At 47.5% G+C, this 14,017-nt stretch overlaps 4 protein-coding genes across 4 annotated transcripts; 2 read left to right on the forward strand and 2 right to left on the reverse strand.

The window, feature by feature from the left end:
* Positions 1-540: 540 nt before the first annotated feature.
* Positions 541-2,229, forward strand: P175DRAFT_0432061 (transcription factor domain-containing protein; the record flags this gene model as incomplete). The annotated part of the gene is made up of 3 exons (XM_040893516.1): positions 541-1,107; positions 1,182-1,903; positions 1,980-2,229. 3 exons carry the CDS (start codon positions 541-543, stop codon positions 2,227-2,229), a joined length of 1,539 nt encoding a protein of 512 aa, XP_040754949.1.
* Positions 2,230-3,083: 854 nt separating this feature from the next.
* Positions 3,084-3,413, reverse strand: P175DRAFT_0500131 (uncharacterized protein; the record flags this gene model as incomplete). The annotated part of the gene is made up of 1 exon (XM_040896885.1): positions 3,084-3,413. One exon carries the CDS (start codon positions 3,411-3,413, stop codon positions 3,135-3,137), a length of 279 nt encoding a protein of 92 aa, XP_040754950.1. The 3' UTR covers positions 3,084-3,134.
* A 941-nt stretch (positions 3,414-4,354) lies between these two features.
* Positions 4,355-9,327, forward strand: P175DRAFT_0530688 (WD40 repeat domain-containing protein; the record flags this gene model as incomplete). The annotated part of the gene is made up of 5 exons (XM_040899806.1): positions 4,355-4,760; positions 4,816-4,939; positions 4,999-5,310; positions 5,371-6,149; positions 6,206-9,327. The coding sequence occupies 5 exons, from the start codon at positions 4,355-4,357 to the stop codon at positions 9,325-9,327; spliced, it is 4,743 nt and encodes a 1,580-aa protein (XP_040754951.1).
* A 314-nt stretch (positions 9,328-9,641) lies between these two features.
* On the reverse strand, positions 9,642-11,201 carry P175DRAFT_0500134 (putative endo-1,3(4)-beta-glucanase). Its single transcript, XM_040896886.1, has one exon. It carries the CDS (start codon positions 11,114-11,116, stop codon positions 9,878-9,880), a length of 1,239 nt encoding a protein of 412 aa, XP_040754952.1. The 5' UTR covers positions 11,117-11,201; the 3' UTR covers positions 9,642-9,877.
* Positions 11,202-14,017: the final 2,816 nt, after the last annotated feature.

The raw sequence follows: 14,017 nt of genomic DNA on the forward strand, positions 1-14,017 counted from the left end.
TGACTAAGTTGGCCAAGACAAAGGAGTCGTCCGTCGCTCTTCATCGTCCCTGGGCGTGGGAATCCGGTGGTCGATTCGTCTTCTACTTCCAACATGTTTCCTTCCACCGAATCCCGCTGAGTAAGATCAAAGAGATCCGAGTTCATTCAGGATGAATATCGACAAAAGTACTCGGGGCAGGACGCAGAAACGCAAAAAGAATGCGTGTGACTCGTGCTTCCGAAAGAAGGTAGGTGGTGCCTTTCTTTCCCTCTGTTCCTTGTCTGATACGACGACGATGACGACGACGCTGACCTGGGCCCCCATCATGGCAGATCAAATGCTATCAAACCGGGACAACCTGCGAGTGGTGCTCGGTTCAAGGCATACAATGCACTTTTGATCGCTTCCGGCCGAACTACACGCCCCCGCTCGACTCGTCCAGGTAGGCTCTCCTCTCCCCTGCACGGCATTCTTCCGCTGTCCCAGGATGATGCTGAAGAGGCAACTTCTTCCCCCGCGCAAAGTACGAGTATCGCCACTCCCGAGCTGGGGCGAGTGATGCAATCCCAGCCGTCACCGCCTGGGCCCGCAACTCTCGGACAGCTCCATCTCTCGAGCCAGATTCCAAACAGCTTTCGTGCCTTCAGCGGTCTGCCCTTCTTCTCTAGCCAGGGCCAGCAATGGATAGGAGACCGTACCGGGCAGCATGTGGATCTGTACAGGTTTTATTGTTATGGTCCGCCGTGGCAATCTCAACGCGTTGCCCGAACCGAGGACATGTACGCATATTTTCGGGCCCATGACCATCTCGATCTGCCGCATCCGAATCTCTTACATGAGTATCTGCATAAATTCAGGACAAGTTACCGTCGCGTGATGTTCCCGGTGATTGAACTGGAAGGGTTCCAGTACACCATTCAGGCCGCTTATGAGCACAAAACTACCCACTACTCGCCCGACATCCATGGTGCAAGAGCTTGTATATTTGCGTTCATGGCGTTCATGGCTATCCCGGAGCGACAGTCGACGATGGCCGAGCAGTACACATACGAGGCCATGTTTCTGGTGCCCGGCATCCTCCAGGGAATGGCCAGTATCGACGCGGTCCAGACGCTCCTGACCCTGGTAAGTCCACGCCATGCCATTGGTCTGTCAGCATCCTTTTGTGTGTGTCACGTACGACTAACAACGGCCTGTAGACTTGCTCTCGGCTGTTCCTTTATGGGGACGCATTCTCGGTGGATATCATGCTCTCGGCGGCTGCGCGGTTCTTGTTCAATCTGGGCGGGAATATCCCGACCCGGACTACTTCGCTCTTCGCCCTACGTTGTCGAACTTTATTTTGGACAATATACACCATCGATAAGGAGCTGTGCTTTCGCACGGGGCGCCCCCCATCATTATGCGATGACCAGTGCGATTTGACGCTTCCTGACGAGACAGAATACGCCAACCAGGTCGGGTACGGAATTCTCCCGAAGCCTGGTCCTGATCATCTCCACATTGCATTCCCCACCGATCTACGGATCGCGATCATCAAGTCTCGAATATACACTAGGCTCTGGTCAGTGCCTGCCCAGTTCAAATCTGACGCGGAGCTTCTACAGACGATCCGCGAGTTGGACGTAGCCGTGGAAGAGTGGAAAGTGCACTTGCCCACAGTGGAAGATCCGGTTGTGCTCAACCCGGAGATGGCCGACGACTTTGACATGCGCCATCGTTTCTGGCTGTTGAACTTTCAGTACCAGTATTGTGTCGCGGCCATCCATCAGACAACCACGGGCTGCGCGGCCTGGATTCGCGATGAAAACCAGCAGCTACCCGGGATCACCTCGAGTCTGGCTGTTGCTGTAGCCGCGAGCCGGAGTCTCCTGGACATCTTGATGGATCGACGGTTTAGTCTCGAGATGGGTTCCTTCTGGTAGGATTCCCCAGCGGTCATATATAGATATATATATATATATCGAATCTAACCCCCTCTCGCTCACCGACTTTAGGTTCGACAGCTTCTATATAATCTCCGGGGTCATTACCCTTTTTTGCAATATATTGAAGAACCCACTGGCGCCCACGGTGGGGAACGATATCTCCTACTTCCACATGATCGCGAGGCGTATCGAGGAGATCAGAGATCCTGCCGAATTCCAGGCTGACCGGGGCCGTACCCGGGAGTTTGTGGTCGAGCTGTGTCGGTTGGCGGAGTGTGCGGTACACTTTGCTAATCAGTACGGCAGTGAATCACCTTAATATATACCCTGGGTTAAACATTCCCCTGAGTTTAATTCCCTTTCTTCAATCGAGAGAAAAGGGTATGTAAATCCGCCCCCTACCCACCGCTGAGTAAGCGGAAATTTCCTTGTTCCTTTGATCTGTATGTACTATGTCACTATATCTTGATGGAGGTGCTGTGTCTTAGTTTCTCCTAGGTCAGGACCAGAGGATCCGTGAAGTCGGATAACGTAGACTCGTTCATTTTCCTCGCAGGGATTGATATGTCCTACTACTACAGTAGACAAGGCCCAGGCTGTCAAAGCTGCTCTATTGCTTCTCTTTCTGTACGGTCCAGAAACATTCCCCAGATCGATTACGACATTGACCCTGCTTTTCTCAAAGATAAGCCTTGGGTTAAAAAACTCCAGACCCGTGTGGGTCCGGAATGAATATCCGCTATGAGGTAACCGATGACAAGAGCACTCAGTCGTTGCCACAGTGCCTAAATGCAACCAGTATATATCTCTGACTTGGCGGTCTCGTATTGAGTTCAGTAAGACTTCTACACTTACTAGGAATCACAGTGCATTGGAGCGCTCTGTTTTCCCTCCGTTCCGTACTCTTTCTCCCGCATATAATAACCGGTTGAGTTCCCTGCCGCCATCAAGTGCGGGTTGAGGCATCACCAGCCCTAATTCAGCCTTGTAGAGAATATCCATGTATATATACTAATATCTTATACTCTCGATCAGGATGGATTTGTTCAATCCGGAATAATAATAGTAGAAATGACAATCCGTCTAGCTAGGTAGCTAAAGTAGGGAATGGGGGTTTTCAGGTGAAACCCCGTATGTGATAATTATCGGCGGGGGGAAACTAAGGTAGTGTGATGAGTGGTGTGTGTACAGGTACCTAGGTCATCGTACGAGGTAGGTAGATACCTAGGTAGTGGTACTTCTGAGGGAGATGCCTAACTGGGAAATCAAGTCTGTGAATAACACCACTCGGCGAGCTGATTGGCTGGAGACCGTATAGTCTCCCGGATCTCTGATTGGCTCCTTCCCCCCAGTTACGCGCCCAAGTGGATCCCTGTGGCGAGGGAAGAGGTGAATGCGGCCCTCTGATTGGCTGTGGGCCGTGATGAAGGCTGCAGAGTGAAGAAACCTAAGGCCAAGGCACAATCCCACCTGCATCCAACTGGCATCCAATCTCCATTTCATCCACCTCTATACAATCTTACAACCTTCGCACAATGGATCCCCTTCTATCTCCTCTGGTCCTCTGGAGCTCCCTCTGAAGCGCCCTGCCTCCTCTTGGCACAGCTTCCTATGGCTTGATCGCTGGGGATTTCGGTCGTCTTGCCGCTACCTTTTCGTGCTCCTCATCAAGGGAGTCAGTTTGGAACCTGGTTGGTATCGGTGATTCAGGACAATTGATCATCAATTTGACTCTGCTCTTCCCCTTTTTCCTTATATCTTCTTCTTCCCTCCAAGTCACCGTCGGATGGACTGACTTACCCCTCTCCTCTCTCGTCTCTCCCCTGCATCTTTCACATCTCCGTCCTGGCACTTGCATATTCCTGCATCCTCCTTATCCTGTCTCGTATAGAGTAAGTCACTTCTCAAGGCGTTTCCCCTCTTTTCCCTCTCTAGTAGGAGTATACCGCTGTTTGACTCGCTTATTTGCCGCCAACTTTACTAGCAGTTGCTGATCACGCTTTGCCTCACTCCTCCAGCGTCTGCTTTCTCTCTCTCTCTCTCTCTCTCATTTTCCTTTTCTCTCTTCCATTCTTTTCCTCTAACCGCCATCCTTCCTGACGTGGTCATTTCCCCTGATCCCAGTTCCCTTCTGAAATTGCTTCGTGGTCAATGTGCTGATTGCTACGCGGGGATGCTTCTGTCACTACCATATCCGTCGCATCCGCCTTTTTCTACTTCCTTCCCTCAGACCCCATCTCTCATCTCTCTGAACTGCGAGCGGGGCTTTCCCAGGGTCTGTGCCGACTACAAGGTAAGGGGCTCATCCGCGTTCCTTTCTTTCTTGCTTTCTTTTTTTTTTTTTTTTTTTTTTTTTTTTTTTTTTATCTTGTGAAACTGAAATTGTCCCAAAAGGGGTGCCCAGACGGATTGTGTTTGTGGGTTCCAGTATACGGGTCTGAACAATGGTTGAAATTGCATGGAATCGAAATCCTACCCCGGATGCTCGAGCTCCCAAAGTGCAAGCCATTGCACCTCCCATCACTCCCCAATCACAGACTTCATATTCAACCTTCGAACCCTGCGCCTCGACAGCGTCCCTGTTTCTCTATGCGCAAGGGTCCACCATTCTCTGTCTCCATCATGACACGTTAGCCCTCGAACGACGCTTTGAGAAACATAAGGAGGCCATCGTCTTTATTTCAGTTGATAATGTTAGTGAACGGGGTGCTGGCAGATTGGTCGTGAGCTATGATGCCGGCCAGACGACCATCGTCTGGGATTTGTTTACCGGCAATATCATTGCCCGCTTTGCGTCCTATGAGCAGCTAAAAGCAGCTTCTTGGATGCGAAATGGCAACGTCGCATTTGGTGCGGCCCTCAACCCCCGCCTCCAGCTTTGGATCTCGAGGCTAATGTTTCCCAGGAAATGAAAAGGGTGATGTGATCCTATTTGAACCGTCCACTTCGGAACATGTCTCCTGTCGTACCATCTTTGATCCTATCACGGTCTTGGCACCCGCTACCGATTGCCGCACATATGCTATTGGGTACGCTCTCAGAAAGTCAATTCTTCCATTTGCAATAGCCCTAATGTTGTCGTGTCTAGGTATCAGAATGGATCCATTCTGATAGCAACGCTTCTTCCGACGTTCACGATCCTCCATACTATGACCACCTCCCGAGGGCCGTCACCGATTATCTCATTGGCATGGCATGCATCCTCATCCAAGCAAAAATCCGATATGCTGGCCACCATGTCCGCAAATGGAGATTTGAGAGTCTGGAGCGTAGCCAAGCCGCCGGGCAAGGAGGCTCCTCGGGTAATTCGCGTCTTGAAAAGATCCGACGCCTCCTCTTCGCCCGAGCCGAAGTGGATGGCTTGGTCCAAGAATGGAAAGATCATTCAGTATCTAGATGGGTAAGTTCCGCTCCGCTCCGTCCGATGGTCATATCCTCGCTAAAGGGACATTCAACCCAGTGAAACATGGGCCTGGGATGTCAAGACGAAGCATATCACATACGAACCCATTCCAACCATCGACAATCCGCAGGCCATCGCCAACTATGGTCCCACTGCCACTCTCTTTACCCTCGGGCCGCATTACACCGTTCAACAATATGACCTTGAGAATCCAGCCATGGTTGCGAATGTGCAACATCCTCCACTAAGCTCCATGACGGGAGCGTTGGATCAGGTCAGAGCGAGGACTAGATCCCCGCGTACCCTACAAGATCCCCCGGAGATGCGTGAGCCAGCCTCGATGTTTGGGACAAGGCGTGCGCCTTGCGATTCGGCTGGCATTGAGGCAGTCAAGCAGCAGCGTGTTGAGCTGAGCAGCCCCGGCTCATCTCGCGGCCGCGCGGCGTCCGTGAGCTCCAAGGCCTCTTCCGATCAGTATAGACCCGTGGCATTCTCCCCTCCCGGCCGGTCAGCACATACGGCCACATCTTTCTCAGTTACCTCCGGTGGTGGACGGGAGACCCCTCAACCGTCGTTTGCATACGCTTCCTCGGTCTCAATGTCGTCCATCAAAAGCTCTCGGCCCGGGTCCCGCCTACGAAACGAAGTTCAGTTTAGCCCTGCGGACAAGCCCATCGATTTGTTTCCTTTCACCAGGGCACGCCTGAACGATGTGCCCTATAGGCACCAGCGACCCCTTGACGAAGCGCGCTTGACGCCGGACGGTTTAAGGCGGCAAATGTTGAGCATGGTGTTTGGCTGGGACGGGGACATTGAAGCCCTGGTCAAGGACGAGCGTATGTTTTATGTTTATATCTCTTCTTGCACTCAATACAGGCACTAACGGGAAAAGTCTACCGCCATCCCCCAGGTAGCCAAGGGGCCATTCTCCTGGCCCAGTGGATCAGTGAGTCAGACACTGATCACATGGTGTCCATGATAAACCCTGGGGCGACTTCCATCACGGACTGGATGCTGTTAGCATTAAGTCAAATGACTGGACAATCTCCAGCAAATAAGGTCGGGCAAGCATTCGTCCAGAAATTGCTCGAGATTGGCGACATCCACACGGCGGCCACAGTCTTGATCGGGCTGGGGGACAAAGACGAGGCAATAGAGGTTTACGTCTCGCAAAATCATTACATGGAGGCGATTCTAATGACCTGTCTCGTCCTGCCCACTGACTGGCAACGCCAGTCCTATCTTGTTCGCCGTTGGGGAGAACATGTAGTCGCGCACTCTCAGCAACAGCTCGCCATCCGTTGCTTCATGTGTACCGGCGTTGAACCTTCAGATCCATGGGCCTCCCCCGCTGTCCATCAAGCGAGCCTTGCGGAGATTGTCGGTCGACGATCGCCGATCGCGTCGCCGGAGCCTCCTGTTGTCAATCCTGCAAGCATTTTGCGTCCAAACTCGCAACCAACCGCCCCGCCCACGCGGCCATCTCTCAAAGCCCCCGCTCTCAAATTAATCACCTCATTTGATTCCCAACCCAACCAGCGATTCCGGTACCCTGGTCTCAAATCCGATGACAGGACGCCCACTAACGCCCCCGGGGTCACGCCAATTGCCGAGTCTGCTGTTGCCGGATCTGCCGTGTCTCCGGGCGGGCTGGGCTCCTACAAGCTGAATAACATCCAAAGCCTGAATAACGCGATAAGCTCCCGAAATGGGACCCCAGGCTTTGGCAAACACCGTCTACCGTCAATCGGAGAAACGCCAGTGGACGTGCATCCTCCAACATTCGCATTCAAGGAACCCAAGAAGTCGGTGGACTACGGCTGCTCGACATCCGAAAACGACGACGCTAGTCAAAGCCAGAGTGCCAGTCAAGATGAAGACCTTGGCTTGCTGCCCTCTGCAAAGTATGACCCCGGCGATGCGTTCAAACCTAGTCCACAAACCGCTGTAGCGGCAACCGCAGAGAAATTCGCGAGCATCAAGGGTCTCCCTTCACCAACGCCAGGTGTCTTTGAGGCCCTGAGAGAGCGTTCCGACAGTCGTCTCAGTACGAGAGATCGCAAGCCTGACGGATTGCAAATTCATTTGCTCTCAGGAGAGTCTTCTCAGGACGACTCCCAGGACCAGCCTGATTCGATGATGGCCAACTTCAGAAGCCCTCCCTCGACCGCAAACAGCTTCAGCACGACGAAGAGCCCCAGTATCAGTGGAAGAAGTATTGACCAGTATATCAATAGTCTTGACGAAGCAAATTACCATGCACGAAAATATCCTCGGCGTGGCAGACGAAACACGGATGACTCGGTGAGCCTGGCTTCGACGCGCAACCAGAAAAGCAGAAACCCATCCACGGAGACTCGGGGACGAAATGACAAACGATACATCCCGCCGGCGAAACGATCGCCCTCATCTCCAGTCCCCATGTCTCCCGAAGAACTCGCTCAATACAGTTCCAAAAACGCGTCCAAAGCCCGAAGCACCAGTCGGGTCCGAAAGCCACGTTCGCGAAATTCATCGGAGCGCCGCAAAAACCGCTCCTCTAGCCGGCACGCGGCGGTAGCGGCAGCACCGATAGCGGATGCGAATGACAACCGTGGTCGAAGTGCAGACAGACAGGGACTCAGGAACCGATCCCCCCCATCCCCTGTCCCCATGTCTAACAATGAAGATGCTCTGAGATTAGTTGCGAGTGATCGAGAAAGGAGAAGTCATGCGAGGAGTAGCAGCCGCCGTCCATCAGGTGCGAAACGAGAGCCGTCCGCCGAGGGGCGACGAACTCGTCCTGGATCTCGAACCCGCCAGGAGTCAGATTCATTTGCGGGCCCGGAACAGGATGTAAAGGACCACCCCACTCTGGACGAACCGGCACAGATCGAGCCTGTTGCGTTTGACATCCCTCAAGAGATGCAAACAAAGCCGAATGGGGAACTGAAGGGGCTCCCTCCAGCCACGTTTTCACCCTTAGGGCTCATAGACCAGAGAAGAAAAGAGCTCGCTGCCGCTGAGCTCGAAGCCCGAAGACTCTCGCTCGCTCGCAATCCATCCGCCCCCAATATTCCCTTCCCGGGAGAGATCCAATACACTCGAGGTATCTTGGAAAGTCCACCGTTTTCTGTACATTCATTTACCCCACGGACTCCGGGGCGCAACATAATTCCCCCAAGCAAAACATCGCCAGAGTATCCAAGTAGCTCCGACTCCAACTCCTCACGATCTGGCGTACCCCTAGGACTGCCGTCAACCCCTAGAGCTATGCGTCATCCAAAGTACAGTGGGAGTCCAGAAGCTGACCCAGTGCCGCCCCCGCCACCACCACCACCACCTCCTCCTCCAGCTCCAGCTCCAGCTTCACCTCAGCCCGATGATACACCCCTTCTACTTAGCGATGCAAGGTATCAAGTGGATGTTGAGCGTATCCCGCGGTCGATGTCTGTCCCTATGCCTGAAATCCAACCTCCTAGTCGACCCAGCGATCTGCCAATGCACCCCAGATTCAACCCAAATCTCCCTCGGAGCCGTTCGTCAGATAGAAGCCGCAACATGAACCACTGTCACGAAAGCTCTCAAGAAGTATCCGCACCAAATGTATATACATTTGGATCGTCTCCACCTGCCGCAGTGAACATTGAGGAGACCATGGGGAAAGTAATGCCACCTATCCTTCCCGAGCTACAGCACCTTCACGCTCCTCCGCCACCACCACCTCCTGTTCCCCTATCAACCACTTCACGAGAGTCTTCTGGCACGATAGATATTGCAATTGATAACGAGAATATGGGTCGGCTGCTTCCACGTGCCATGACAGCCGGACCGACCCTCAATACTGAGGCACGGCCTATGATGAGTCGCCGCATGTCTCTAGAGCATCGACGTAATCGGAGCGTCAACGAAAGCTTTACTGCTAAGATTCGCAATCTGACCCGCAGGAGCAGCCGGGGAGCTGATGCCTGGGGTTCTCCAACCGACAGCCGCGTTACTTATGAAAGCGTACCCGCGACTGACGGCCGTATATGATTCATTCTCTCCGGGTATTTGACCTGTACACATGCTCGACCTTGACGATTTGATGACTTGATTTACGCGTTTTGATTATTTCCCTTTTTGTTTTTGTTTTTTTGATATATTTCGTTATTTACTTTCTGGGGCATGCTCATTTAGTTTCATGTCCAGGTGGACCTTTCTATACCCTCCTTTGCTTTCAGTATGACATACAAACGCTTGGCGAGTTCTTTTCGATTATAATAGCGATGGCCATTCTACAGCGATCTTTCTGTCTGTTTCAAATTCGTCGTATTTACAATCTGCCCGCAAGAGCATCCCGAAAAAGTTATACCCCGATTGCATTGTCATTGTTCTTGCCGGTGGTTTATAACTGGGGTAATCATAATTTATTTAGCCAGGGATGGGGAAGAATCCGTTGAGACCAAACCAGATGTAATGAAGTGTTCGTAAATGAGAGAACTTGAAGTACTCCCATATCATGCATGCTATGCTAATCACATTATCGTACAATACTTTACATCTCGCGGTAGCTAATTCCATTTTTCCCCAACCGCCACGCTGACTAGAAAGAATCGGTGGACTCCCCTGGGAGGTTCCGTTCAGCGTCAACGAGTCGATCAAACTCTGCCTGGGCTTGCTCGCGCTCCTGCTGGCCATCCCCAGAAGCACCCGAACCCCATGAATCAGATTTCGGCTGGAGTGGTCGAGAAGGCTTCAACATCCCAGGTTGAGCAGCCTGCGCCTGAGTCTGATTCTGCTGTCGAATGCGGTCCCACGCGCTGCCCTGAGCGCCACCAAACTCCTTTCTCACGGTCTCTCTGTACTCCGGCGCTGTGGGACTGGCATCGTCGTCGTCGTCGTCGTCGTCGTCGAAGAATCCCACGGCCCTGTTCTGTTCCTCATGGGGTTGTCTCGAGTCTCGCTGACTGTATTGACTATATAGCGCGGCCCGAGCAAACCTATTTTGCTCCTGCACCTGTCCCGTCTCCTGCACAACCGGCTCGGAACCGGACTCCAATCCTTGCATGCCACTCCGCGCCTCGAACTCCTCAAACCCCAACTCCTCCGGCTGCTGCTGCTGCTGCTGCTGCTGCCCCTGTCTTGATCTACCCTTGACTCTCTCCGCCGTAGCCTCGGCCCTCCTCTTCCTCACGTCGTCGGGATTCTGATGCTTCACGTCCTCAACAAACTGCCTCAATCTGGGGTCCGTCAAGGTGCTATTCCAATCGACCCAAACCGCATAAACCGAGGACACACTGGCGCCGGCCAACGTCCAGAAAAACAACCGGAGCGCAGACATCTTGGCCGCCTGCTTGAAGAGGGTCGGGTCCGCGCGCGCAAAGGCCCGCGCGGCGTCGACCAGGTTCGCCGGCGTCGGGGGCGCCGTCTTCTTGTCCGCCGCGGCCCGGGGCATATACGTGGTGAAGTGCGCGGACTTCCGGGCCTGCGCGAGGAGCCGTGCCGTGCCCCCCAGGAGCCCGAGCGGCGCGCCCATGCGTTGCTGGTACACGCCGCGGCTGGTGTGGGTGACGAAGGCGTCGAGTTCCTCCTGTGTCGGCGGGCGTTGCACGAGCACTCGCGCGTTCTCGATGCGTTGGCTGAGCGACGCGGTGAACTTGCGTTTCCAGAACCACGGCCCGAAAAAGCCAAAGTACAGGGTGAAGAGGTCCGGGTGCGTGATTAGGTCCGGCTTGATTTGGAGCCCCGGGTATTTTGCTATCGCGGATGCGGACGGCGCGGGAGAGGAGCTTGAGGGTTCCGGCGGGTCGTAGGCTTGGGGGGAGGCATCGTCGCGAGCCATCTTTCTGTGTATTTACGGTGGGGTGGGGGTGGAGATAGGATCAGTTGTTGGGTTAGCATGGAGGGAGTGAAAGAAAGAGATGACTGAGTGAGTGGAGTGGAGTGGAGTGGAGTGGAGTGACGTTTCTTATGTATGTTATGCGCTTAGTCAGTCATTGCATCACTCGGCATAACTTTGTCTTATACTCCCGTATTACTCCCTGGATAAGACCTTCGTTCGACTTCACATTGCCAGCCAATCACTTATTGTTTAAATCCAGGGTAGAGGGGAGAGATTGAGGATATGTGAAAGGGACTTCTTTTGGTGGTTTGTCCCTCTTACAAAGACGCTGGTTCCCTCTACCTACTGTAGTTTGGTAGGTTGATATCATTCTTTAAGCTGTCAATCGAGTATTATAGAACATGATGCGACTTGGACCCAACACAATCTTACAGCGATCTTCTCATACTGTTTTGGTCCCGACCCGCCAGACTACAGTCGGTGATCACCTGACGCCCGGTCCCACCTGACGCCCGATTTCACTACTACTAGTAATATTGAATATGAAGCAATTTAACCATATATAATTATTATTATCGCGTGATTTTTTAGTAGATAAATATAGTTATTATTAGGATTCTATATATAGTTTTTAATTAGTTTAAAAGTACTATAGGAGCTAGATCTCGCGGCCTTAATAATTTACTATTAGAGGGGCCTCTAGAACTTCTATAGGTATTATTAGCCTGGTTTCTATAGATTTTTACTAGTATAAAGCTTTAAAGACTTTCTTTAGAGACTTCTTTATTTACTAGAAATTATTTTAAAGCTAGTAATCTACTTTCTTTACTAGGTAAGTATTCTTTTTTTATTATTTTTTTTATTCTATCTCTAGTAACTATAATTCTTACTAGAATACTTAATTTCTTTTTTACTCTTTAAATAAGTATTATTTTTTCTTTTTAATAAGTTATTAATAGACTTTCTCTTACTCCTTTAATATTTTAGTAAGTTATATAACTTTATCCTTCTATATTTAAAGATTATAAGCCTATTAAATCTTTTAAGAAGAGTAAAAAACTATACTATTATAAGCGTCTCGCTGGCAAGGCGCTTGGGTATGGGTAGTGTTGGTAAAGGAAGCAAAGCTACATAGAATACAAGGGTAGTAAAAAGGTATTAAAAGTAATAAAATAAAGTACTTATCTTTTAGTACTTTAGGAGTTATTATATTATTATTTATATTATCTAGTTAAATTACTAGTATAATATAAGTAACTTAAATATTATTATTCTTCTAATTATCCTTAATTACTAGATATATAATTTAGTATATATTTTAATATATAATTATATATTATATAGTTACTATAATAATTATCTCCCCTTCTCTTAGTAGTATATCTACGCGCTATATATATTATACCTAATCTAGCTTAGTACTCTATTAAGAAAGAGCTAGTCCTAATTAATATAATATAATCTACTTTTTTATTTAATATTAAAGATAATAATAATATATATAATATTACTTCTATTAATTATATTTTATTAAATAAAATATAAATAATATTATATTTTACTTTAAATAAAATAATAAATAGGAGTAAGTAATTTACTAGATATATTAATAATAAGTAAAGATATTATTATAATATAAATATTATAAAAAAATATTTCTTTATATATATTTCTTCTAGCCTAATCTATATTTTAAAAAGTCTCTTTTAATAGATTAATATATTATATTAAATAGGTTATTATTACTTAAGTATTATAATAATAACTAATTATATTATAAATCTTATAGCTCTCTTAAAGTATTTTTTATTAAGTACTATACTAGCTATATCTCTATAAAAGAGAGCTTATTTAACTACTACTACTTCTTTCTCTATAAATATCTTTATTCTAGTAATATAGATTTATTATACTAATTATTTATAGGCTCCTATAGTAAATCCTTCTATATTTATATTAATTATAATGCCTGTAATCTCTATTATTATTAATATATTTTTTATAATTCCTACTATTACTACTTTATTATCTAGCAAGACTATATTTCCCTTATTCTCTATAGCTATTTCTAGTATTATAGTAACTTCTATTATCTCTCTCTCTACTTCTTCTACTATAGTAACTCTAGCTACTCCTGCTACTATTATTATACTAGCTCCTATTATTATACTAGTTCTTATTATTCCTACTATTACTATAGCCCTAGCTACTCTAATTATTCTAGTTATCTCTACTAGCCTGGCTACTATTATATAAATACTATACTACCTATATTATATTAAGTCTTAGTAGTATATAAATAATAGTCTTATAGAGGCCTGTTTCTATATATACTTAAACTTAAGATAGTAGTATACTTAATATACCTACTTATATAAAAAGTACTTTCTTATTATTCTACCTATATAAATTAATCTTAAAGAAATTTAGGTAATATTTAGTAAGATAGTAAGTATAATAGTCTATACCTAATAGGCTTATACTACCAAGATTTTTATTTATTATCTTAAGACTAAGAATTAAATAGAGAGATTACTTTAATCTATTAACTATAATATATTTTACCTACTTAATATATAGTATATTAAGAATAATATAATAAAATTAAAAAATAATAATAAAAAGATTTAGAATAATTATAATAATTAAAGATTTATTAATATTATAGTATAGATACTTTATTATTTCTATTTTTATATAATAAAATTAAATTATTTTTTTAAAATTCTTTAATACCTATAATATACCCCTATTAAATCTTAAAATTTAATAAAAAAAAAAAAAAGAATAATATTATTAATATACTTTTATAATCTTTTTAATTTTTTAATCTTATTAACTTATTATTACTATATTTTACTATTTTATAATATTTTACTAGTATCTTACTTATATCTTATT

Source organism: Aspergillus ochraceoroseus (genome assembly GCF_002846915.1).
Source record: "Aspergillus ochraceoroseus IBT 24754 chromosome Unknown P175scaffold_2, whole genome shotgun sequence".
In the NCBI taxonomy this organism is placed as follows: Eukaryota; Fungi; Ascomycota; class Eurotiomycetes; order Eurotiales; family Aspergillaceae; genus Aspergillus; species Aspergillus ochraceoroseus.

Coding starts and splice junctions, on each gene's coding strand:
- P175DRAFT_0500134 (XM_040896886.1), bottom strand. CDS start 11,116: ATGGCTCGCGACGATGCCTCCCCCCAAGCCTACGACCCGCCGGAACCC.